This window comes from Meleagris gallopavo, chromosome 5 (genome assembly GCF_000146605.3).
Source record: "Meleagris gallopavo isolate NT-WF06-2002-E0010 breed Aviagen turkey brand Nicholas breeding stock chromosome 5, Turkey_5.1, whole genome shotgun sequence".
NCBI lineage: Eukaryota > Metazoa > Chordata > Aves > Galliformes > Phasianidae > Meleagris > Meleagris gallopavo.
Window position 1 is genome coordinate 37809288 of NC_015015.2, and position 27206 is coordinate 37836493.

The 27206-nt window shown below is 45.1% G+C and overlaps 1 protein-coding gene across 3 annotated transcripts in view; it reads left to right on the top strand.

Moving 5' to 3' along the window:
- The window catches only part of ESRRB (estrogen related receptor beta), a 161586-nt gene that overhangs the window by 133315 nt on the left and 1065 nt on the right, over positions 1 to 27206 (top strand). For 2 of the 3 annotated variants that reach the window (XM_019615760.2, XM_019615765.2), the window contains 4 exons: positions 1871 to 1987; positions 14296 to 14406; positions 15028 to 15189; positions 20959 to 21228. In XM_019615760.2, the coding sequence (XP_019471305.1) occupies positions 1871 to 1987; positions 14296 to 14406; positions 15028 to 15189; positions 20959 to 21228 (660 nt within the window). Of the gene's footprint in view, positions 1 to 1870; positions 1988 to 5779; positions 8440 to 14295; positions 14407 to 15027; positions 15190 to 20958; positions 21229 to 27206 lie in introns of those variants that run through there. The other variant, XM_019615766.2, reaches the window with a different exon arrangement.

Genomic DNA, 27206 nt, shown 5'->3' on the forward strand with positions numbered 1-27206 from the left:
TGGAGTTTTGTTCCTGGTTTGTTCCTGCTCTATTCCTTCCTATGTGGGGCACAGCAAGTAGAGATCAGGGCCTCTGTATTCAGAAATCTGTAAGGCAGTGGAGCTCTGTGTCTAGAGCAGGAGTTTATTACCTTGAGATCATGCCTGAATCTCAATTTCCAGCTCTCTGAGAATCTTGGTACGTTGCTAGCTATTGAAATTCAGGTGCTGCACAATGACCAAATACAGTCTGAATGGAAGCAACTTGTGCAACATTCTTTTTTGTTGTTGTTGTTGTTGTTTTTGTTTGTTTTGTTTTGCGGACAAGCTGCATTTTGGGCACAAAGGAAGAACACTGGTGAGGAATGAGGTGGATGGCCTGGAGCTTAAAGTCAAGTTGCAGGTCTTGTGACAAGACCAGAGGGCAGGTCTGTAACTAGCAGGCAGATAATGTTTATGCTTTTAGGGGCTGAGTGCTTCTGAGGTTTCACCCAGCAAGGGCCAAGCACAATGAAATAAATAAAATGGTGCTTTCCTCCTTTTGAATCTGTGCTCTCTTTTAGCTCTGATTGTCAGTGGGCTTTCTGACTGCTTAGTTAGTCCCAAGATCTAGTCACCACCCCTAGAAACTGTATGCATATGTGCAGAGAAAAGAAGGGTCTTGGAACAAGAACACAGAAATCCACTGCATATTTAGGAACAAAAATCAAAGTGTCCCGTCCTGGTGTTACTGAACTGGGAGCTTCCCTTCTAATCTGGTGGTATAGAAAGTCCAGGCTATGTCCCCTCTCTGCTCTCACCTGTGCTCTTTCCTACAGCTGTGAGTGAACTCTTGACTCTCCGTTTCCTGTCTGAACCACCAAAGCAACCTTTCCATCCTTCTGAACTGATTGTAGATTTTAGAAATCCCTTTTGGAGCTGCCTGTTTTACCTAGTAGCCAGACTGCCTTGCATACATTATCGCTATCAATGCATCATTGTCGATGCCAGGTTTCTGGTCCTGCTCCACAGCAAAAACTGAATAGTCTTCTTCAGAAGCATCTTCACAATGAATGGCAGCTTGAAGACAACTGTTTCTGTTTGTTATCTTCCAGGGCTAAATAACTGCTGCTTTACATGTCATTCAGTGTACTATCCATTCCATCCTCATATCAGACCCCTGCTTCCATGTTTCAGTTATATGCTTGGCTTATTATAAAATACAACGTGAGCAGAAACAAATTCGGGATGCCTCTTTTCCTGTTTTGTCTTGGAGGTGATGTTGTGATCATAAATGAAAGGAAATGAGGAAAGAAATTATTTTCTCTACAAAGAAATGATAAGGACTACTAAAGTGAAACTGAAAAGATTTGCATAGATAGCTTGCATTTTACATCTTACCTATTTTTCTCAACAACTGCTTTCCTGCTACCTGCAGGATGTCACTGACAGGAGGAAGCAAAGGAGGAAATGCCACCTCCCAGCTCTGTGGTACCCAGAGCAAGGCAAAGAAGGCAGGTGACATCCACCTGGTAGAGGTGGAGTGAGACTTGCTCTAGCTCTCAGGGCTTCAGGGAACAGATTGTAAGTGATGCAGCATAAGATGTGATGATATGCTTTGAAAATATTGTGTGCCTGAAAGCCCAGCTTTGAGTCAGCCCCTTGGATGGGCAGGTTTCTCCCAGTACAAACAGCAGTGTTGCTTTTTTTCTAAAATGAGCTCTAATAAGTAGTGCTGGGCTCTCAAAGAGCCATCCATCACAAGCCAGCTGTGGTCTGTGTGTGTGTGTGCGCAAATGAGTGAGCAAACATAGAGACCAATGGTTATAGAAATATTGGGGCACTACAGCCTACCTCTGGGTCAGTGAGGAGAACATGGCTCCTGAGTGACCATATCTGTGTTTGATTGCAGGGAATATTGAATACAGCTGCCCAGCCACCAATGAATGTGAGATCACAAAACGGAGGCGCAAGTCCTGTCAAGCCTGTCGCTTCATGAAATGCCTCAAAGTGGGGATGCTGAAGGAAGGTAAGATGCAGTTGCTGTTTGTCCTGACCTGGAACTCTAGGCCTTGTAGAATCCCCTAGGGCAACTACACACTTGTGCTCTCTGGCTTTTCCAAGGTATCTCTATACAGGATTTTTAGAAGAGTCAGGATGGGCCACGACCAAGAAGGCAATCCAGAGAGGAGGGTGGTTCTAGTCAGCACACTAATGCTAGGATATTACTTTCAGCGTGATAGCAAATTCAACAGATAACTGGAAACAGGCTGTGCCAAACTGTTTCCCTTCCTGAAAGAACCCCAGGCTGGAGGATGTTGTTCTCCTTGTCCTCCAGGTCATTTTGCAGTATTAAGAAGGAAAGGTTCTTGCTTGATTATGACTGGGTTGGCTGGGCTTAGTAAGGGAAGGATGGAGTTAATGCAAAGCTATAGCACAGTGTGCTTGAAGGTCTGCCCACATTTCCACTCAGGAGACTTTCTGAAGATGTTGAGGAGCACAGGTTTGTCTGGGAGCTGTGGGTCGCCTGCCCTGCATGCTCAACCTGTTCAGCTTATTGATCTGTTCAGTGTTCTCTAAGCAGTGTTCAGCTTTTCTTGTGCTGCTTTTCCTCCCTTCCCCCCTGCCTTCCCAATCCTTGTCCATTCAAGGTGAACCACAGGGAATTCAGTGGCAATTAAACACATTCTTATGGATTGGCTTTAAAGCTTTGTTTCCTTTGGGTCCCTCAGGGAGAGGCACCGAGAGGAGGAGGGGCAGGAAGGAGAAGAGCTACTTGTAACCCTCTGCATTGCTGTACCTGGCAGAGAACAGTGCCCTCCGTTTGTCTAAAAGGAATAACAGCTAGCTGTGGTCTGCACAAGGCCAGTGTGCTGGAACCAAGATGCCAGCATGCAGTGTGCTTCCAGATCATACCATTTTAGCAGCCAGTGATGAATTGCACGATGTCACTTGAACGTGTATTGCTTTGCACTGGTGCTCTCTCATTTCTTGAGAGGCAAGTTGATGGCAGCCTGTATTGTTAAGAATGTAGATTAGATGTTAAACCCTGTCCTGTTCTTTGATGGATGTGCAGCTTCTGTGGTTAAATATCTTCCTGCTGGAGCACACCAGGTACCAAGGGAAGGAGATGCAGTCTTGTGTAGTCTATCCCTCCCTGGCAGGTTATCGAGTTGGGAAGATCTTGATCTTCTGCTGGGAGGGAGGCACCTGCTTTGGGATTTAGAGAGAAACCCCTTTAAAGCAGCTTTTCTGTGTGTGGTCATTCTGGGGAGCATTATATCCCCTCACTCACACACCAGTCCATGATAGTGATGTTGGCTTTAGTGGAAGAGCACACTGGGTATGAGAGCGCCTGCTCACAATAAGCTTGTAAAACAACCATAAAAATATGATGATGTGGCTCCAGTCACTCTGCAGAGCAGCAGAATGGATCCCGGCTTGCCAGCTGCCTGTGTCTGTACTGCCCTTCATCCAAGCAGTTGAGCCTCTCAGAGCTTGGCAGCTCTGAGTAGCAGGAGCCTGTGCTGGCCTGACTGCAGCCAGGGCAACCTCTGCTCCCAGTTCTAGGAGTGTAATACAGTCCAGAGCAGGGTCTGAACTGTGGCTTAGCCACCAAGTTGTGTGAAAACAGTTAACTCCTGCCAGACCAGCGATAGGCTGACAAACAATATATGTATATATATATATATATATATATATATATATATATATATATATATGTATATATTCACACCATGCTGTGTCTGAACTCCTGAACCCTGTGGGATACAACCCATTGTAAACTGAAATTTGACTCTTAAGGCTGCTTTTGTGCTGAAGTGTCTTTGGTTATTCATATAGGGATTTATCTGGCATCATTAAACCACTGGGGAAGGGTGGTTTGCTATTGATGTTAGTGTATCTGTGATCCTTCTCATAATATTTACAACTGTGGAATATACAGCATTTAAATTTATTGATAGCAGTGGGATGTAAGAACTCTCGACAATATCAAGGGAAGCAGAAGAGCCTATTTTAGCAATCTGTGAACGGGAATTTTTTATCCTAACACTGAGTGGTCAGCTGATGTAGGAAATGCTGCTTCTTTTCTCTCTCTCTTTTGCTCAGCTTTAGCAGCTGAGAAATAAGGGTCAGACTACTTTACAAAAGGGTTATAAGCACTGATTAGTTAACTTTCTGTGAAGCCTGGTTGAAGCAAAGTTATTAGTATACGGAATTTAATCAATAGACATCTTTGAAAGCAAAATCCAAAAAGGGATAAAAAATGGCGTCACAGTCTTTGGTCTCCACAGGGCCAGGAGTTTCAGGAAAGAACAAATCCATAATTGTTTGACTTGCTCAGAAATGCAGAATTGACAAGAGATTTTGGATTAGAAAAGGTTCGTTGGTTTTTTACATCTCTGATCTGTCATTCCGTTAGCTCATCCATCCCTGTATCCACCAGGGCAACAGTGTTCCCTATTACACATTTCTAGTAGTCTGACTGGTTTTTGAAATCCCTCGTATTTTGGCTTTCCCAGAGAACCTATCCTGCAGTCCCCATGTGCTCATTAGGATGTGTCTTGATCTTCAAGCTACATGCTATTTTTCCTTTCAGTATTTCCTGTTTTTCCTTGCCTTGGTTTACATCTCTCTTTTTCCTTGGGTCCATCCATGGCAGAAGGCTGCTAAGCCAGGTTCCTTCTCCTGTTTGATTGCCCAGAGTTTGGAGAAAAATGATCTTATAGCGAAATGAGAGATCTTGAAGCCAGTTTGTCTCTTGCTGCGTTTCCCTTTGAGATCTTTGGTACTGATCTGATAACTTACTGCAAGACATTTCTGGGAAATGAAACTGTCCTTCCTCTGAAGAAGAAAAATACGATATTCCATTCATGCCTAGTTCGGTGCTTTGTGATTTCTTCTTGGTAAGACAGGAAAGATTCTTCTGGTTATTGTCCTTACATGTGATCTACACACCTCTGTGCTCACTGAGCATGTGGTGCAGGCCTATTTTTCAAGCAGGTGGAACCAGTATTCAAAGATGTCAAAAAACAGGTAGCAATGACTTCAAGCCTCTACCTTACTCCTGAATGCTCAACTTGATACTGCAGAATCTCCTTGGAAATGCACACGTGAGGGTCACCAGGCACCTTCTTTCCTTTCCAATGGACCACAGGGAGCTGTACAGCCAACTGTGTCCCTTTAAGACCTGGGAGGCTGTCCCTAACACAGAGGTGCAGGTTGTTCGGGCAATGCCAAGTGAATGAGGATCAGGGCAGGAAGAGAGCCGATGGGACAATCAATAGTTGTCTCAGATATCCAGGCCACTTTCTTTAAGAGATCTCCGATCAATGCATTGCAGCGAGGGAACTGCACAGACACCAGAGCTCTGCTGTCTCAGGTTCTCCAGGAGTGACGCTGCAGGGCAGGCGAGACTCATTGGGGAGAGTGACTGGCAGAAAGCAATGCCTGCGGAGCCCAACAGACTCAGATGTGTCGGTCTGTCTAGCTGTCCGTCTCTCACTTTCCCTTCCATCTGGAGTGCGCCCTCAGAGAGCTCTAATTGCCCTCTCATTCCCAGACCTGGACAGGAGGCTGCTGGATTTGGAGTCTGCGATTCCAGCATACTCCAATCCAAGAGTCCCTGTAGAGAGGTTATATCCCTAGAAAACCTGTGCTCTGTTGAATGTGGCCTGGCTGAGGTATCTGCAGGCACAGATGAATGGGGCTTCTCTACAGCTTTGTCCAGCCGAAGCGCACACCTTCCTGTTCTGCAAAATCTGTCTGCAAACAGAAATGTTACCTGTAAGGATGCCTAGCCATTGAGGATGGCCTGTGGGGCTTCCAAGAAAGCGGGCAAAGACTGAAGGGGCCCTGGAGATGTATCCTGTGGCAGATGAGGTGCACCTTATTTCAGAAAATATTTACATCCAGGGTTTCCCAAATGCATTTCTTATAAGAATTCCCAAGATAGGAAAACTGCTTTGTTTAAGATACTGTGCCCCCCTCGGAATGTCTTTGAAGGCAAATTCTCCTCTGGCCTGGCCTCCTTGCTCTGAGGGTCACCCAGCAGCTTTTACTTATGTGGTGAGGGTGAAGTTTACATGCATAAGGAAGGTAAGGGAAAGAAGTCTGGATCTGGATGCAGAAAAGGGAGGCTCTTTAACAGCAAGAGGGAGTTTAGGCAATTAGCGAAGAAAGGTGGATGATTTACTTTGGCTACATGACTCTGTTTCTTCCCAGAAGTGTATCTGCTGTGATGTAGTAATCCCAGGTACAACCATTCATTTCCCAAGCTTTGCTCCTTGTCATACTAATGCACTTCAATAAGTAAGACTAGAGAACATGTTAAAATTCAACAGGACGTCCAAATTCCTTGTTACAAATCCCCCAAGCTCCCGAACTGTTATCTGTCTAATCTGATTTGTGATGTACTCATCACTAGAATGTGTGGATACTGACACTGCAGGGCCAAGGACTGAAATATGAATGAGAAGTGAAGAGAGAAGAGCCACAGAATTCATCCTGCTCATCTTCCCATTAGCTGTTCCCCTTTCTCACTTGTCTGCAGAGCCTTTGGCAATACCCTGCCTACTGCAGCTAGTAGAACTATTCTAACTCTGCTCTTTCCCTTATCAGATGGCCAGGGCTGTTACAAATGCTTTCCAAGGAAGTAAACCTATCAGTCCTGGGTAGGCCTGGCTCTGCGATTTTATAAATTGGGTGCCATTGTCCAGTACCTAAACAAGGGACTCCTGGCACTGGCAATCTCAAACTACTTCTACTTCATAACTTTGCCTTCATTGTTCACTAAAATCCAGATAACTGAATCAACAGTGGACCTTCTTTCAGCAATGGAGGGTGTTTCATTTCTCTTTTTAAGTGTCAGAATCTCTCAATGGAGCAAAGTGTTTCCAGCAACTGCTCCCTCCTGCCCCCATCCCTGCTTCCAAACCATGTGTTCTCGAAAAGATATTTGATTCTAGTGAGAGCTCAGCTGACATCCCCGCAATATGCTTGGGTTTTTGCTTTGTGCTTCCTGGGCAGGATGAGGGCTCCTCCGGGGATTCTGGGTAATTGGGTTAGTGGCCAGCTCATGTCAGGAAATTAAAAGGCAGCCCCGATCAGGTTGCTGCTGCATGGGATTTAATGGCTTTGTATTTATAAAGTATTTTGCCTCCGGCCGGTGCCAGAAATATCACTACTGGAGGCATCCAGATGAAAGAAAAGAAAGAGAAATTTTATTTTTCTTACTCTAAAATACCTTTGTGTTTAAAAATAGATGGGCAACCAATTTCTCTGTCCTTTGAAACAGAATTTCAGAGTGGCATCTTGATGTCTGTATCTTCTACATCCAGCCATTTTCCAAGAAATGAATTGAGCATTTGTAGAATGGCTAGAATTAGGCTAGGTGGTAGCACAACATAGAGTGCAGCCTTTGGTGGATGATGGTAAAGCTCCAAAATTGAGGCTTCTAATGGATGGGCCATCAGAAAGTGTACATTGGAATGACAGCACTTGGTATCTGTTTTCTGAACACCACACTGGACCCTCACAACACCTTCTGCCACATCCAGTGAATTATCAATCTGTCAAGGTTGGTTTTCTCCATTCATTTTGAACCATTAGTTTGCCCAGATGAGTTCGCACGTTTTTGTTGTATGTAACTGAACCTCTGTTCTATCAAACATGAAGTCCAGATTCTGTTGATGTACATCAGTGCAAATTCAGCGAGGGATTGCTTCTACAAAGGTTTGTGATATACTCTGTGTATTCCATCACTAGAAGTTGTGCTTAGTGCTCTTGTAACACATATAAAAAGAGGAAGCTGATAAAAACTGCAACTGTGCAAGGATTTTTAGATGCCAATCATCATGCAACAAATCTGTGCAGTGGGTGAGATCCTCTGAGCTGAGCAGGAGTAGGTTGGGCCTGGATGCTTGTCCCACTCCTCTATTGTAACTTAAGGCACGTACATTCAACAAGTGTCAGTAGACACTAGTTCTTAGTGTTGCAAACACCACTGCTGAGGTGGGAATTTCAGGAGACATTTTAAGTCTCCAAGGCACAAGTAGAGCTGTGCTGGGAGAGCTGGCTGAAGTGGCAGCATGCTGTGTTCTTAGGCCCAAGGAGCTTCCTCACCTCTGCAGAGTTTTGTCACAAGTGGGCCTCTCTCCATGTGCTGGTGGGGCCTCTCTGCTGTGTCATAAATCTAGAATTTGTTTCTCAGTCCATGCTCATGCTCCCTTGCCTGATCCAAAAGGCTTGTGTCCTCTATCTAAACATTTAAACAGTCTTCTCACAGATGTTCTCAGCGTGAAATAGAAAATTGAGCTAGAAAAAGCATTGGTTTGACCCTTCAGGGCATTTCTGATGTTCATCACATCTCCTCATGTAAGTGTCTGGAGGGTGATGTGAATGCAGATCTTCCTGCTTCTTTCTCTTGCTTCTCAGAGGAGCCCAGATGCACAAAAGAAAACTATCAAAGTCTAAAGTAAGGTAAGTGGAATCACACTCTGGGCTGTAAGTTCCCCTAGGCAGCAATCCCTTTTGGGGATTTGGTTCTGAGTATTATCTCTTGGAAAGTTGGTGGCACTGTGGCTTTGTTACCTCGTAGGTCCTTCTGTGAAAGTCATCCATGGTCCTTTCCTGGCAGACACATGCCTGTGTCTTCTTTCACAGTGCCCCTCAGCCCACTGCTGTGTGAGTATTGCTTTTGTAAGTGATAAAAGTCAATAAGTCTTTTGTCCTTCTTCAGACTGGTTAGAGGCCCATGAGGGGAAACAGTCCAAGCGTTTGCATGGACCACAAACAGAAGGTGAGGGTGTGGGGAACACTCCAGAATGGTAAAGAATGTACCGAGGTATTCTTTATTCCCTTTGCCCTTGAAGCCCTTCTTGATTCCTGGTTTTCCAGTGTGACTGGGGATTCAGCATGGGAAGGAAGCTGTACCTTTGAGAGATAGGCCAGGGATGCAGAGACACCTCAGCAGAGCTGGCAGCTGAGGAGGAAAAGGGTTCACAAGCTTTTGAATTACATCAGATCCTATATGCTTTGGACCAACCACCTGGGACATGCAGCTTATATGCATGTGACAGCTTGTGTCAGTGCTCCAGGGCACGTGACAGGCTCTGGAACCAAGCATATCACCAGTTGTTACAGGGCTAACCTGTCCCTTGCAGTTCAGGGACTGTTTAGCTAGACAAGCAGGAAAACAACTTTTCTACTCAACTAATACATTCCTGAAAATATCAGAGGGGGGATCAGATCCATCTCTCTGTGGGTTCTTGTAACACAGGAGAGGGATTATGATATAAACAGGACTTTTTCTCTTCCTGTGATAGAATCTACAAGTGACAAAAGAAAACGCAGTCAGGCTCCAGCCTTTCCACCTTCTCACTAAACACTTTTCTCCATAGTTTGTTTCTTTCCCCATCTCGGCACCCCTAACTTTTCATAGCTAGGTCATAGCTACACTGTTTCCTTGATAGGCATCCTCCCAGCTGTCTGCTCCCACTGCCACATCCCCTTGTCTCTCCTGGAATTCTGAGCAAAAAAGGAGAAAGAACACCTTGTGTACAGCACTTTTCCTTTTTTTCTTTGGTCTCAGCCCATGGCTGCCAGCTTTCTTGGGCACTGCCAGTCCCCGTGCTTTAGACTGCAGCTCTTGGGGACAGGGGTATCTGTGTCACCTGCAGAGCACCACCTCAGCTCAGACCCTGGGAGAGCAGCTAGGTTGCACTGATGCAGACTGTACCTCAAAGTATAGGTGGGCACTAAGCACAGGATCTGGCTGGTTTATAGAGTAAGCTGGGCAAAAGTAGTCCTGGAGACGCCGCTCCCCAGCAAGCACTTGCCCTCTCTTCCCTTCAGTTGTGTCCTTCTCAGGCTAGACACAAATTGTCCCGTGCATAAACCCTGTAGCTTGGCTTCTGCGTTAGCTCTTTTGGCAAGATGGATCTTTCTGTTCCTATCAATTCATGAGCATGTGATAGGACTCGATGGAAAGTGAGGTGAGGCTAGTAATTTGACACGACAGCTGATATTGGGCCTAGACTGCATTTCCCAATGGCCTGAGCTTAGCTTCACAGTGCTTTTAAGATTATTTTTAGTTCCCAGAAAATAAAAGAGAAACTAAACCTGACTCTGTATGCTGTTGCCTCTGCATACTCTGCTATTTTTGCTTCCGACAGACTGGGCCTAGGTCCAGCTTTTAAAAAAAGATGGAATTATTTTACTTCCATTAAGAAAAAAAATCCGAAGTCTGATGTTATCAAGTCAGCATGAAGACATCTGATCCCAAAGTTGTCGGGCAGACATCTCTCTGAGGGGCATGTCACAGAAATGCAGGGAGCTTGAACAGATCAGCGGATCAGCTCTCCCACTGCAGAGGCTTGGTGCTGGCACAGACCTCTCCGCATCAGCACTTGGAACACGAGTGGCACCCACAGGACACTTCGAAAACTGACAGTCCTGCCCCGGGCAGGATGCTGAGCCGACAAGTTCTGCACGAGCCCGGGACTTGCCCCTCTCCTTGCTTGGTGCTGGGGAGCTGAGAGCATGCTTCTAGTGAGTGGGGGCTCAATGCCAGTGGCGGACGAGGGGCCCAGCTTTGCACCTGGGCTGCTGTGCAGAGTGCCTCAAAAGGTAACAAAATTCAACATATGGCACTTCCTGGCAGCATAGGGAACGGGAGGAGAGGGGATGCTTCCAGCACATATAGCCTTCATTTCTGAAGAAGCAGTTTCCAGGAAGGTAGGTCAGCACAGAGTGATACTTCCCAAACTTTGCTCTGTACTGTAGCACCTCACATCCTAAATGTGAATCCTCCCATCCTGTCTGCTCTAGCTGACCCTCTTTGCTGACGCTTGTGATCCAGGAGTGCCTGTCATGGTGATGGCTTTGTAAGATGAGTGCTTTCTTTCCTGGGAGCTGGACAGATGTGATCCATGAGAAAAATCAGTCTGTGCAGGAGCTGGAAGTCAGCTGCTTTCTCTTGGTGTTGTCCTGTCAGGCTGTGGTATCAAACCCTATGTGAGAGCCTTCTGACCAGCTGTATGTCAGAAGTGACTGCTGCACTTCGCAGTTAAAGCGCAGGTGGCTGCAGGCTTGGTGTGAACTCTGCACTTGGGATTACAGTGTACAAAGCACTCAGCCTTGCTCCAGCCCTGCCCCTCTCATCTCTCTTCTGCCCTCTCGCTTTCATTCATTCAGTTTACATCCTGCTCTGTTTCTTCTCCACTTGATGCCTTCTTTCTTGCTCTGAGCTCATGCACTGCAACTCCCCACCCCGTTTTAACAACCCATAGGTTTCCCCTAGCGGAGCTGCATTGTAACCACCCTCCCTATCTTAAAATCAATCAGTGAACAAACCAGAGCAGAACAGCAGACATTAACAAGTCACGCTGCTTAGTATGAGATCTTGAATTTTGGCCATGCCCTTTCCTGCCATCTAACTATGACCCCTTATGCTGTCAGCTCTTTAGGAAAGGGCTTTTGTCAGAGTGCTCACTTCTGGACTGTCACAGTCAGGGACTCAGCTTGAGATGCCTTTGTTTGCTGTTGTCCTCAGCAGCTGGAGCTGCTGATGACAGGGTAGGGTAGTGGCTCTGCAAATGCTGATTGAAAACATTTGCCTCAAGGAGTTTCATGTAGGATAGGGAACAACAAGAGGACAAAAGCTTGTTCAAAATAAACAATCTAAAGACCTTGGGCGAACAGACCTCTATCTGCCTAGTGAGGGAAGGAGGGATGGAAGGTAAATCTCCCTGCGTCTCTCTTATCTTTTTTTTTTTTAATGCACTTAAGTCGTTTGTGTCCTTATAATCTGATTGAGGGTCCCTAATACTGCTGCAACCTGTGCAGCCATCCCTCTGCTGGGCACTGGAGATGCGTGCTTCTCCTTGGGAGAAGGAACAGAAAGCTCCTTCCCTCATTTTCTCCCAACTCTGTCCTCCCTCCGTACTGCTTAGCAAAGTGTACAACAAAAGCTTGTGGAGAGCTGTTTGCTGGACTGAGAATGGTGTCCCCCATTCCAGTGACATCCTGCCTACCTCTTGGCATGAGGGAATGGGCCTTCCTGTGACCTTTCTTCTATGAGCATCCTAGGAAGCTGTGATTCAGGAGTGAAGTCCTGTAACCTTTTCCAGATTCCTCCATAACCTTCAAACAGAATTATTCCTGACCCTTTAAATTTTCATAGCTGTTTACTCGGTTTCCTGGTACTTCCTGAAATCTATTTCTCCCTTTTCCTCCTGGCTGTAGGTAGGTGTCAGTCATTCAGCAAAGCATAGTAGCATAGGAGTCTTTTTTTCTTATGAAACCAGGGAACATGTACAGAAGGAAAGAATCACAGCAGAAGTGACAGCATCCTACTTCATCCAGGACTTTATTAGTGCTGTTCCTCCAGGATCTCCCAGGATAAACTTAAGTTTGGGATTCCCCATCTGCCCTTTCTAAAAATCACTCATTGGAACCTTAATAAGCTCCCAGGATGACATTTTGCCCACAGGCTACCTGCTGCAAGGAACAGAGATAAAAGAAGCGGTGGGCAGATTTTCAGAAAATCTGCTGTGTAATGGAGGAGAAAAGTAGTAGTTACTCTTAGGGCCATCAGTAAGCTCTCTATACAGTCAGAAATAGAAAATGCAGGAGAAGGAAAGGCTTGATCTGAATTCATGCATTCTATTTCATGTCATTCTGCCCATCTTCCAATGCCTGTCCTCCTCCCAGAGCACAGTCCTGCAGCAGCAGTTCCTTTGGTCTCAAGAACTCCAGGCCTCCTGTCTTCCTGCTTCCTCTGCTTAATGGCAGCAGCTCGTCTCTTAAAAGGAAGCAGCTATGTAGCCTTACCAACAGCATGCCCCAGCACACCGAGGCTTAAAGGCAATACACCTGCACGTGGTGTTGCTCCTGCTGGAAATCTCAGCAGTACTGCTGTGTAGCTAAGTGCCATTGGCCTTGCTGGCAATGGTTCTTCTTGCTGTTGCAAGGCTGTTGGTGCTAGTTTGCCAGTCGATCTGGTTTGGGTGCTCCGGTTGTGGCATCAGGATTGAGGTGTTGTGGCAAGTAATAATTTCACATAATAATTTCACATGGTGTCAGTGGGATCAGTGTGAGCACATTGCAAGCTTTCCTTTTTCCATGACCCAGTAAGCAAATGGGGCACTGGTTTGAGACATACAGTGTGACAGATGTGTCTCCTTCTGGGGTTGAATATACGTCAGCAGGCTGCAGGTTTTTCAGATGTACAAGTTGTTCAAAAAGCACCGGTTTGGAGTGTTTGCTTTTAGATGTTTGTGTTTATGCAGTAAATTGATTGCAAAATATTAATGGTTCAGTGTGATTAGTAAGTGTATCACATAATTGGTTCCTGTGATCAGACTAGATAAACTCATCAGCATTTATACGCTTGTACTGTGTAGATTCAAAGATGTATTCTACTTGATTGCCCCTACTTTTATCACGAGAGGACTTTTTTGCAGTAGCTGTTTCCTCCAGCAGAACTGAGCTGCCCCAGTTTCTCAGGAACTGACTGCCAGTGGCAGTATGGCTGCCAGAAGTAGCTGACAATTGGTCAGATATCTGCGGCTTCTTTCATGATTAGTTTTTAATGCCGTGTCTCGTCCCGATGCCGTTCAAGATAACAGAAGTTCAATGGTAGTTCCTGTTTAGTCGGTTATCGATGCTGCTGTAGTTTTTTGTGTGGGATCAGTCTCTGGGAACCGTTTTCACTGTACTATTTGCAGTTTGGTTCTCTGTATTTTCAAAGAGCGACAGCAAATTCTTCAGTGTGTCCCTATTTCAGATTTATCATTGCTATATTGTAGGAGAGGTTGTTTCTATTTATTTCAGTTCTACTTTTATTATGGCTCCTTACTTGATCAAATCTGAAACATTTCTGTTGAATTCATGGTTCATAATTTATTTGCTATAGATCACTTTTTTCAAACATAAGTAGAGAGAGGTCACAGAATATTTAACTCCTCAATTTTAAGAACAATCTAAAACCTTATTTTTATAACTACAGGTTTGAATGACATTTAACGCTTTATTTTTAAAAGCAAGATCATCCAGAGGACATTGAGCTCTGAAACTTTTCATTTGTCCATCACATTAGTGGCGATTCAAGAGTTTGAATGGGTTAATTTTTGTCTTCATTAACGTCTTGAAAGAAAATAAAGCTCCCAGCAGTAGTATGACAGCTAGAGGCAGCTTACCTATTATTATTGGGATCTGAGTTCAGCTGAGATCTCATATGATTAGGAGAGTGTGGAGAACAGCAGAATTTTTACATCTGAACATCAAGATGGTGGCTATAAGGAATCATGTGAATATATCCTGTTTTAACTGCAGGTGTTCGTCTGGATCGAGTCCGTGGAGGCCGCCAGAAATACAAGAGAAGACTGGATTCTGAGAGTAGCACTTATTTGAGCTTACAGATCCCTCCCCCAGCTAAAAAGCCACGTATGTATCAGTCTTTGAATTGTGGTCCTCTGAGCAACCACTTTAGTTGGCTCAAAATGTTCAGTGGAGCAGTTATCAATTCTGGTTTCCATGAGTCACCAGCACTTTTTCTTGTGATCACAGTGCATAAGTATACTTGCTACATCTAAGGTATAGCCTGAGTGCAATATATATTGTATCTAGAATATAGACCAGAAATTTCCTAGGAGATTATAAAAATTCATTTAGTGATTTTGCTGAACTTTTCCACCATCCAAACTACCCTAACAAAATTGGTCCTGTGCTGATTTCTCTCTTCCATATGGCCAATAATTCCCTAAACTTTTCCAGGTCCTATCAATTGATTATTCATGCTTCCTCTTATCCCTGTTGGATCTACCTGAAATAGTGATTGACAGCCTTACAGTAGCTTGCTGCTTTTGTCATCCCTGTATGGAGCTGGTTTGGCACAGACAGATCACTATAGCATATAAGGTTGTGGTGTACTGTCCTCTTGTGACCTATACAATTTCTGAGGTCCCATAGCCTCTATAACCAGTAGCAAGGCCCTTCTAGAGAGGGCTGTTATGACACCTTATGTCATGAGAGATAAAACAACAACTTCTCCTTTGAAATGTGCAGTGACTAAGATCGTCTCCCACTTGCTGGTGGCAGAGCCAGAGAAGATTTATGCCATGCCTGATCCAACCATGCCGGAGAGTGACATCAAAGCCCTGACAACCCTCTGTGACCTGGCAGACAGGGAATTGGTGGTGATCATTGGCTGGGCGAAACACATCCCAGGTAAATGGGAAATTACAGGGCTTAAGCTTGGACAGCAAAGGGAGCTATTATTTATAACTGTGCTTATCAGTTTGTCTTTAAGCAGGATTTTTACATATAGTGATGGATGGAAGTCACTGATACAGAAAACTGCTTATGGCAGGCCTTCATTGGAAATGAACTCCAAATAACCCCTGCAGGTGCATGAGTTCATTGTATGTGTGTGCGTCCTGGCATTATGCAGTAGGCTTTGAGGTGCTACAACAAAGTCCCCGGTGACACCAGCATTGAGTGTCACAAAGAACAGCCACTTGGGGAACAGCCCTTAGGATGGTGGACTTGTAGTGATCTTGGACTATATTACTATGGCCTAGGTCTGCTGTGTTTATAGATGAAATAGATGTTATGATAGTGACTGGACTTCACTGCTAACGACAAGGCAGGTGCCCACTCTGTCTGTAGTGGGCACTCTTGTGCAGACTTAGGAAAGCTTTTATCTTACTGGATTAATCACAGAGCAAGTCCCATTGGAATGGAGGACATACTCAGTATTGTCAATCTCTGGTCTTCTGTGCTGAAAAATAATGAGGACAATGTATTGGCAATGTGACTGGCCTCTGAAGGCTTACTGCCTGTATCCAACTGAGTGTGCCTGTGCAACTAAGTGAGAGAGCTACAGCATCTCACGTGCAGGTAGGATGGACCCAGGCTGAAGGAGCAGACATGATCCTCAAGAAGGCTCTGGGACATAGATTCAGACTAATGCCCCTTCCTTCTCTGTTGTTACTCCTTCACAAACATCCTCTCAAAAAAAATAGATTGGATTTGGATGTGGGGAAGATTGGACAGGGAATTTGGAGAATGTCCTTGAGGTTTACATGGCTGCTTTCCAGAGGACTGCTTCAAACAGATGCTCACTATGAACAGCTCAGTACTACTTTCTCCTGCCTTCCACCCTGCGTAGTTGGGAGAATATCTGAGGTCAACCACAGAATCACAGGATTTAACCAGTACTTGCTCGTTGCCTGCATCTTCCACTGCATAGACTTGTGTTATGTTGCTTAGCTTCAAAGCTTTAAGTTCTTCCTTGTTTTGTGAGGCATCTTAGCATGAGTGAGCAAAGAGTTTATTTCTCTTATGCATACTGCTTTTCTTTGTCACTCCTCTTGTGACTTTTTGGTGGCCGTTCTTCTTTTCTCAGTGGGAGCATTTCTCTTGTGACTCAAGGGTTAGTGACTTCGTAGGCTGTATGAAATACAGAATGTTATGTGGTGGGACTATAAAGTCTGGATAAACTTTATGAGGACAGTGTTTCTGAGTAGAGGTTAATCCCAGTGGTGCCCTTCTTACATGAGATCTGTAGGATCTGCAAGGATTACATCCATCACTAGCACTGGAATCCTTCTGGGGCTGATTCATCACAAATGGGGTTACAGTGGTGATTAGGGAACTCAGCCTGGATTGTTCTACTAACCCAGAACTTAGGGTGTTAACAGGAGTGGTTTTCATGCAATGCAATTATCTGCTTGGCTGTCCAGTAAGGTGCTGCTGTCTGTTCTGCTAACCTTGTCCACTCCTATTTGCCCAGGGTGTCCTGCTTTAGTTCCCTTGCTTGCAGTGTGGGATGCTCAGCGCTGAGTTCTTACAAGGTTTTTCAGTTTGCTATGGCGATTATCCCAGAACAGGTGTGTAGTAATGAGATGGCTCCTGCACTACGAAAAGGGATCTTCCACTCCATTGTAAAAGGCAGGACAAACCTGTCATCACCTCACCTTTCCTTTCCTATCAAAGATTTTGCAGCGTGATAACAGCCATCAGCCTCATACAGTTCAAAGCAGCAGTACCATAACAGGACTGTGTATACAAGAGAGAGTTCAGGGACTGTTACACAAGGGAGCTGTAAATGTTCATAGAAACATTTACAAAAGGGAATAAAAAAACATGTACAAAACATACTGCATTAGGCAGCAAGGGGGCAGAACAGGGCAGGGCCAGGAGGCTGCCAGGAGTCTGGATTATACATGCCCTGTATTTCTGCCTTCCAGAGATTTTTAGAATACCAGAACTTTGCTTCCTGTGTGCATAAACTCTTTGACATAGTCAGCATGGAGAAAGGAACAGAAGTCACATCATGTCTGCCTTGTTTTCCACTTGTTTTCACAGTGGAATTAGTAAAGAATTGTGTGGTGTTAGTCTTACCAACCCTTCAGGATCCCAGATGTTGGTACAAACTTCTGCCTCATGCTGCTAGCAAATAAAATCAAAGCTAAAGTCCTATGATAACAGGAAAGCATGATTTAATGGTGTTCAGCAAATATCTTTAGCTCAGCAGTCTTATTAGCTATTAGCTCAAAAGCCAGACTTAGTGTGGAGTTGTACCCTTCTGAGTGAGGCCCCCCCCCTTGTGCTAATTGTCTTTGAACATCTACCATTTCTGCATGCCTTGATGCAGGGAGACAGGACTTCTCTCAAGAGGTGACGGCAAAGGCTCTCCCAGGGTAGCTGTTGTGCTTTTCTCGCTAGGAAGACGATAGTACTAGCATGGAATGAAATATGGCAAGTGGAGTGACAGCAGCTGTGTCTGGAGTGGCCTCAGATCCTATAATTACATCTCCCTTTATTACCTCTGCTAATGGCCCTCCAGAATGACAGAAATGATAATAAATTAACAGATTATGAACTCCACTTGCCACAAATTATGTGACTTTTTTTTTTTTTTCTGGGAGCTCCCACTGCCATATCACTGAGGGGAAAAAAAAGCCACAAAAATAATGATTAAAAAAAAAAAGAATGTCACATCAGCTATTGCAAATAAAGCAGCTTTTCTCTACCTGCACCTGGGAAGAAGGGAAATGCTCATGCAGCTCTGTGCTGATCACAGAGCCTATGCAGTCCTGAGATACTTCTTTGGAGCCTCCCGCTGCCAGTGGAGTAGTCAGCACCTTTCAGAATAAGGCCTGCAGCAAGAAACAGATTAGTAAGGGCACTTTCTGGAGGCTGTGCTATCAAACAACTCAGGAATGCACAGGACTGGATTGCTAGCAATTCCTGAGAGCTATGATCTGGTGATGCACTTGAATTTCACAACTGGATGTTCTCCAGTGTTACAAACCTATAACAGCAAGCCTCTGATTTTGGCCAAATGAAATTAGCTTTTATCACTCCAGATCCCAACATTCATATATGGGAAACTCTATGTTGTCTGATCTTCCCTTGTCTGTGCAGACTGCAATATCATACATCACAGTCCCCCAGCCCTTGCATTCTACTTGCGGAAACAGTGGAGGAAGAGGGTCCCATTTCTGTCACATATTTCAAATCCAGAACTGGCACTGCAGCTCCTACCTTATGCTCACTGCAGGAGACTGGCAGAGGACTCTGCTGGGTGGGTAGGGCAATTGCAGCTGGCTCTCGTGTCCCCCTTGGCATAGGTAAAGAATGGCCTCTGCTTTGCAATTCTTTACTTGCCGTAACCACCTGTGGGAAAGAGTGATTCATAGACATGCTGAGTGTACATGCTGAGTGTACAGCATTTCCCACTTCATTCTGTAACAGAAATGTGTGAGCTATGTCTGTCTTGGATCCTCTCACTGTACTACATAACTGTTTCTCAATCTTTAACAAATTTTGTTGGCAGACTGCATTGAGACAACAACATAACCTCCTTTGCAACCCAGACGAATAATAACAGTGCAGAAAGGCCACATGATTTACCCAGAAACTGGACTTAAGGCAGCAGCCCAAATGTGGGGCTGTTCTCCATGGGCAAAGCTAGGAGAAAGGTGAATGAAAGGCTGAAAGCTGGCTGCAGAGGAGAAATTCCAGGCACCAGAGACTGTGCCATGGCTAATCCTATGAGGTTCCTGAGTAGCAAGGAGACCTGGGGAGACAGGACCCAATCCTGAGAGCTGCCTCAGCCTGCTCTTGGACACAGGATGGCTGCATTCAGGAGCAGCAAAAAAGCAGTGTACTGACTGCTCCTTAATAGGAGTTAAGGAGCAGGAGACTGAAGAGAAAAAGGAGAAAGGCATCCCTCCATCTTCAGCAAGGGATGGGTTTCACCAGGCATGGGGCTACGTGGGCTGTGCTGTACAGGAATCAATCTCACAGTCATGGAGCTGGATTTTTGCAGCTTTTCTCCCCAGCAGCCTGGACTCTTTAGCTGTTCCCTCTGGCACTCCTCCCCAGTGGTTTATTGATTCTTTCCTCCCACCCACTGCTCCCCTCAGACCTTGCACACACAACATGTGACAGCTGATTGGTATCTGTTAATTAATGTGGCCTGGGGCCTCTTTTCTATTCAGTGGCCTGATAAGGGAAATTGGATGTCCAAGGGCTGCCAGGCCATTATCACCCTTTGCTTCCCCTGGCAACACAAACACAAAACATGGCGTAGTGATAAATAAATACCACTAACCCACCCTTCTGCCATCCCTTCCCCAGCTGAGATAGCGCAGATAGAAAAAGAGGACCCACAGTCAGTCAATATAGCAATCATCAGCTCTTTTGTTAATTGCCAACTTGATAACAAGAGAAATCAAATGATCATCATGGCGCCTGGCCACCTAGGCCTTGACATGGATCCAAGGAAAGTGAGCAGGGGGAGCTGTGGGATGGAAGCGTCCCGCTGGGCCTAACACTCAGTTAGTGGGACTGGCAGGCTCTTGGGGACAGAGGCTAATGAGCTCCCATGCCTCTTGAGAAGAGTGAACCCCAAGGCTGAACAAGCATGTGGAGTGAAGACTGGTAGGGGAGGCTGGTGCAGCACAGCCCTCTCAGCTGAGAGTGTCAGACTGCCCCATTCTCCCACTGCCTAGGGAACCTTTAGACACAAGGAACTGACAAGAATCACAATTCCTGCCTGTCAGTGGTAGACAGGAGCTGCCAAGATGGGACCAGCTCACTGTACTTGACATCCCTGTGCAATGGCTGTCATACATTGCCTGTCTCCTAGAATTTTTCTTTCATGATCTGGCTTTCTGGGATCATGGGCTTGATACTGAGGACATAACGGATATAGCTTTCTTTCCTATGCACTTGCTTTTCCCTTCCACTGTACTTCCCACAGACAGTACTTCTGTGTTTCAGCCTCTCCACTTCCCCACCAGCACCAACAGGGCTCTGAGGCTGTCTGTGAATGTGACTCTGACTGCTCTTTTTCTGTCTGGGGAGGACGATCTGCTTCACTGTTCAGGCCCACAAGGGCCTGGCAAGAAATTAGGTGTTTGTATAGCACCACAGAGGTGTTTGTGTACTGGGTAAGGTTGGCTGTGAGGGGCAGATGCTGATGGAGTGGAGCTCAGGGAATACTGATGAACAGAAGAGGATTTTTTCACAGACACATTCAGCTTTTGACATTTCAGCGCTCTGTTGTGGCAGGACCTTCTCTTAGGTTGTCTGAAATGAGAGATTGCAGTATGCATGTGTTATTTCTTCCTATTCCATCAGAAAAAATCTTTTCTGCTTTCTGGAGTTCTCTGCTCTTTGGTTCAGCTAGGGAGACTAAATGAGCTGCTACACAAAATTACAAAGGTGCAGTGAACAGGAAGTTGTGGTGCAAAACAGTTGCTGTAGAAGAAGCAGAGCACACTGAAAAGAGATTATCATTAAGGTTGCCATATTCTGTGCGTTCTGTTTGCCACAAAGACAGGGGGCATCACTTCAGTAAGCATTTTTTGAGAGTTGCAGGGGGAGGGTGCTTTGTGTGGACTGCGGGGAAATTAGGAAGCCCAGGCTCTGGGATTCTTTGCTGCACACCCGTTTGACCCTGGCTGTCTTTTGCCCTATCAGGGTTCTCCAATCTCTCCCTTGGGGACCAGATGAGCCTCCTGCAGAGCGCCTGGATGGAAATCCTCATCCTGGGCATTGTGTACCGCTCCCTGCCATACGAGGACAAGCTCGTCTATGCTGAGGACTACATCATGGATGAAGAACATTCTCGTCTGACGGGGCTGCTCGAGCTCTACCTGGCCATCCTACAACTGGTGCGCCGCTACAAGAAGCTCAAGGTGGAAAAGGAAGAGTTTGTCACGCTTAAAGCTCTGGCCCTCGCCAATTCAGGTACGGCCCTGGCCCAGGCAGCCTGGTGACCAGAGAGTCATTGCACATGCTGTTATCTGGGTTGGAAGGAACTTAGGGCCCAGTGCTTGAGACTGTGCTTTGCCCATGTCGTATAGCATCCTCACATTTCCCTGTCACCCACAAGAGACAAGGAAGGTGGAGGGTCCAAGCTGGAGAGGAGAGAGAAGCATGGTCTGCTGCCACTATGGCCTTAACTGCAAACTGGCCCTGAAATGGGGAGTGGGACCTGTCAGAAGTGGGCTGGATTCTAGCACTGAAAGAAAGGCCTTGTGCCTTAAATTTAGGTAAGGGTAGTGTTGGGCAGTTATAGCAAATAGGGAAACTCTAATCTTAGTTTTAGATCCCACAAAAACAAACAAACAAACAGACAAAACCAACCATCCTCTGGGGTTAAGGCTGCTTGGTCTGCTGCTGTAGGTGTTTAGTGACCACTGACACTGAATTTCCCCCTCCCCATCCCTGTCTGAATGGTAGAGGATAGATGTGCTGGCAGAAGCCTGATGTTGCCTGTTTTGTTTCTTTTTGGGAAGAGGATGAGAGAGATGAGGGCCCTCAGCCTCCATCTCAGTGTGGGGAGGTTCGCAGCCTTCAGACCAGTAGGCTGGAAGCCTGTGCCCATGAGAGACACAAGGCTGTGTGTGCTGTACTGGTGTTGTACCGGATATATATTTGCTCAGGAGTTCCTTCTGAAGGGAAACTGCTGAAGCTATTGTGTGACGAGGGCTCCCTCTACATCCCTTGAGTCTCACTGTCTCACATCTGATCTTGCCAAACTGCAACATGTAGGTTACACAGTTCACCCTTGCAGGCCAGCAGTGAGTCCGGTATCTGTGTTCAGCTAAAGACACTTTCCAAAAAGACACTCAGTATGAAGCTGAAGGCCTTAAATATGGGGGAATCCACATCTTTCACGATAGTTGACTCTAAAAATTGATCATTCTCTCAATTTAAAAAGAAAAGAAAGGTATCATATCCCAAGCAACAGTTTGCCTGAGTTCAATCAGCCTGCAGATAGTGCTTTTCTGAGCTGTGTCCTATGATCCCAGGTCCTTTTGCACATGACAGCTTGACATGATACAGTTCCTATTTCATAGTTGCATTCCTGGACTATAGGTGTTATTTCAAATATAAGCAAGTGGTCCAGAACGCTCTGTAAGGCTACTCTATCCTCACTGTTTTATACCTTTCTGTTCTGCTTTGTCATCTTAGCAGCAGCAATTGGAAAGAAAGAAGTTAAAGAAAGAAAGAAAGAATGAAATCACTTCCAGATAATTGATAAAAATGTTGGGTAGCATCTGTTGTTTTACTGATCCCTGTGGGTTTCCACCAGAAATCTATTCCTCCAGGGATGATTCACCACTGATAGCTACTTTGAAATCTGTCATCTGTCCAGTAACTAATCAATTGAAAGTGTGCTTTATTGATATTGCATGGTGCTAATTTTTTAATGAGAATGTCCTGTGGTGCTAAGCCAAGTGCCATATAAAAGACTAAGTCTATTATATCTATGCAGTTAACTTTATCAACCAAACTTGTAATCTCATCAGAGAATGAAATCAGGTTTGTTTGACAAGAGCTCCATTCCAAAGTATTGTGCAGACTGGCAGTAGTTGTAATACCACCTCTTAAGTTTTAATTGAACATCACATTTCCTCTTCCTTTATTTTACTCCAGTTCACATCAATGGCAGTTATCAAACAGGGAAAGTATATGCTTCATTAGAACTTTTCCAGCCATCTCAAATTTCTCAAAAATACCTACACTTAGCAATTATTTATCTGCCCTAGGTGGGCCTTTGCCAGCAATTTTAAAACTCTAAAAGCCAAGTTATCAAGGTCTAATTCCTGTGAAGTCTGTCCCTAACAGATGTCTGATACCTTCTTGTGGAAACAAGAGAATAAGGAGTCTCATCATCTTCACATAAGACAGGTACATAACACTTCTTATTCTAAATGCAGGACAGAAATACTCACTGTGGACTTTTGCTTCCTCATTCTATTAATAGTTTAATCATCTACAACATAAAAGAGTCCCCCTACAAACGGTCATTTTTCTTCTATTTCTTAAATATTTATAAAACTCTTCTTTATGGCCCTTAGCCTTCCAGCCATGGATTTTCTTCCAATGTCCTTCACTTCGCTTATCGATTTTCTACACTTCGTAACTTTTGATTCATATAAATTGCTATCTACTTCCCTTTTTCAATTTCTCATATACTGCTTTTTTACCTCTAATTGCTGCCTTTACTTTGCCACTGAACCAGGATGGGCAGATGGCCAAGGCTGCCCTTTCTCTATATTGTGGGATGGTGGTTTTTGGCTACGTAATCAACTCTTGTTAAAAAACCTGCCTCCTGTCTACCAGGAAGGTCATGGGATTAAACAAGGAGAAGGGCGTCTCAGAGAGGCTGAAGTGCTAAGGCAGTGTAGTGACAGGGTGACAGAAGAGCCATACAGAGACATTTATCTGACCTGTGTTTGAGTGGACTTGTTGAAGCACCTGAGCCGTGATGCTCTCAAGTTCTTCATGGTGCAACAGAAGCACTCTACTGATACTGCTCACTGTGCTGTCAGGACTAAGCCCCATGTAAGCCTTATGGAATAGTCTGTAGTAGTAGAGAAACACTGAGCAGAACAACCAATGCTTAGCAGCTGCTTCAGGGTTCTGCTTTTAGCACTGTGGAGCAAAGAAACCAAGGTAGCGGTCAGGAAACACAGGCCTCACCTGAATGGGAAAAGCTACTCTAACTGCACTGGTTTGTTCTAGAGCAACTAGAAATACAGTCAGGTAGGAGCATAAGCCACAAAAATCTTGCTTTGTTAGTCTTACTGAAATATATGAAAGTACATGTATGCACACACACACAAGGAAACTAGGTATGGCAAGCTGTGTTTTTCTAACATAACCTTCACATTCAACCTTTGCATTGTTTTAATACATGTTATTATTCTTAGTATATTTTTGACATGGAATAAACGTGCAGAACCTTCATGTACGTACTTACATGCATGCATAGCTGACTCCAAGAACAGCAGGAATGCAGACTACCTCTGGGCCAGTCATTAGCTCTGTGGGTCAGAGGCAAGGTTTAAAGCTGAGTGTTTAGATTAACACCTGTGTTGCTGGAACCTGTCTTTTGCTCCTTGCCTTTCATAAAGATAAATTTCTGATTTTCCCCTATTTCTGTTGGGTGTAATTTCTCATGCAGTCTGGTTTCTAGGGACTTTCCACTCTTCCATGCAGCTCTGTACATGCTGAGCCTTTGTTTCTGGTCATTAAAGTGAATGGAAACAGAAGTGGCAGCTCACTTGCTGTTCACTAGAAGGGAAGATGACAGTAGGTGCAGTGTTGCTTTGAAGGAACCGCCTTGCCGAACTCTGATATCTAATCATCACTGAAATGCACCAAGGACTCCTCTGGTAGGACTGGCACCAACCAAAGTCTGTCTTTACTGAGTACTTTTCAGAGAGCAGAGAAATTAATTCTTAATGCCCCAAAGCAGCAAGCAAGGTCAAATAATGCAACGTCAACCATTTTTTGACAGAGTAGGTGTGCTGTAAATGTCACCTGTTACAGTTCAGAGACAGCAGTCCCATGTTAAGCATTTCTAGCTCCTTTTGCTTCAAGAATACAAAATGATCAAGCTGTGCATCAAAGAGTTCTCCAGGTCAGCATACAGCACATGTTCAGTTAAAGACATCCCAGACTGACCAACTCTTATTTCTCTTTTTTTTGTGTGTGTGTGTGTCCATTCTCAGACCTGCTCTATATTCCATGTCAGCAGTGCTGCAGAAAAAGGCTTCTAATACGAAGGCTCACATCTAGGCCTGCTGACCCGCAGGGACATGGCCGGGCTGCCTCTAGAGCACCTCAGTGCTCTGACAGCTGTAAAAATTCATAGCTATTGATTTTGTAATTAACAGTTTATCAATGCCATTGACACCAGCTCATTGATGGATTGAAAGGAAATTAATCCTGCAGTGTTATTTTATATTTTGCAGTCAGCTGCCGATTTTGAGCTTCTTTCAGCAAAGAGCGGTAGAAGAAGAAAGAGAGGCTTTGGATCTTTATTTCCCCAATTCATCTCCATCTATATGCCTGGCTATTTAGTGCTGTTAGGGTCTCCACACCTTACAGAGGCCTGGTAGCACAAGGGCACAGCTACAGCATTGTCTACTGCACAGCAGAAGCAGCAGGACCCACCCTGACCTGAAGCATGACTTTACTGTGTGGTGCCTCCAGCATCTACTGGGCTCTGTAAGCTCTGACAGGAGCTCTTGCTTCTTCCCTTGTGCCCCCAGCCAGAAGGACACACATAAAATAGGAAGTATGGAGCATACTTCTCTCTGAGTTCCACTTCTTGATGCTTCTATTCTCCAAAATCACGGCTACAGTTTGTAAGAAAATGCTTCTCTTAATGGTGTATGGAAATTCTCCAGAGGCACCACCTGCCTCTGGGAGAAGTTGCCAAGCTGTTTCTCCCTCCCTCCCTCTCCCTTCCTTCAGAATCAACCTCTGTGGCAAACTCAAGTCACTATGATGACCCACCAGCCCTTTTCTGGGCTTCATTGCCTGGTCTCTTGGATACAAAAAGCAAATACAGCAATAATGATTTTTTCCCAGTATGCATCTTGGAAGTACAACCCTTTGATATCCGCTAATTAGTACATTCCTTCTAAACAACTTTTTAAACAGCTTTCTTGTTAGACATATTGTTTTCTTGGCTGTTGTAATACTTTATAAATCATACATCATAAATAGCATCTACTGTACGTGTATTTTAAGAAATTCACAGTCTCTAATTTGTGTTGAGCTCTCCATAGAGATTATGTGTACTTCTGGAGAGATTCTGGCATTTCATCCGGCTTTCCTCCTCCTCTATTGCTGTCAGACTTGGGAAACAAGTCCTCACATTTGCATTGGATGCATGTAGGCTGAGCAAGACACTGTTACACTGCAAAGCCCAGCTAGAGTGGCAGACAGGTGCAACTGTATGTTTACTCTAGCATCCCTTTGCTTCTGCTTCTAGATTCATTGCCCTGTGGCCAAAATAAGAATCTTTATCAGTGCAATCAATATTGATTAAAAGTCTCTGAACAATGAATACAAGGCAACAGTGTATAGCTCTGTCAGAGTTGTGAGGCAGAAGCAACTATCAGCAAGATGAAAGGGAGAAAACCTTCAATGACACGGTGCTTAGCTAGCTTCTATAATCTAACTTCTCTCCTCTGTTGTGGTGCTCTCTGCCATCAAGACTTCCCCACAAATTTAGCAGTCTGTGTTCATCATGGGTGCCTTAGCTTGACCCAGGACTGGGTCACTATCAGCTACCTTTGCCTCAGAGATGCACGAGGGAGCCATGCTAGCCTTGCACACTCTGCTAGCCTCTCCGGCAGCCTGGCAGCCTAAGGGAAGAGGCCTTGCAGGAGGTGCAGATTTCTAGAACTGAATCGGGAAACTCTCAAGCAGCTGTTGGCAGTCTCTGAAAATAGGGGCATATGCACAAAGGTGGGGCTGGCAACACCCCTGGGCACACTGACTGTGACCTGCTGGGGCTTTTCTGTCTTGCTGACACCCTGAGCAGCTGCATGGCAATTAGGTAGTTTAGACAGATGAAGCGCTACAGCAGTGTTAATTATTCTTAATGAGACTGCTCCCAAGCGGCAGCACAGCAGATGCCGCCCCTTGCAGGGTGACTCCCCGGCAGGAGCATGGAGGGCAAGTGAATGTGCAAGTCACAAAGGCCCCTGGCCGACCCCTTGCAGCCTTGACTAACCAGCAAAGTGGGCACACAGGGCACAACGTGTCACAAACCCCAGTAACATTTCTACTGTTCCTGCACTGCTAAGGCCAGCTCCCGGGCCTGACACCAAATTTCAGAATGGCAGCACTTGCGCCTGCAAACAAGTTGGATTTTTTTCCCCTTACAAAACAAAAGAGAAAAGCAATTAAAAAAA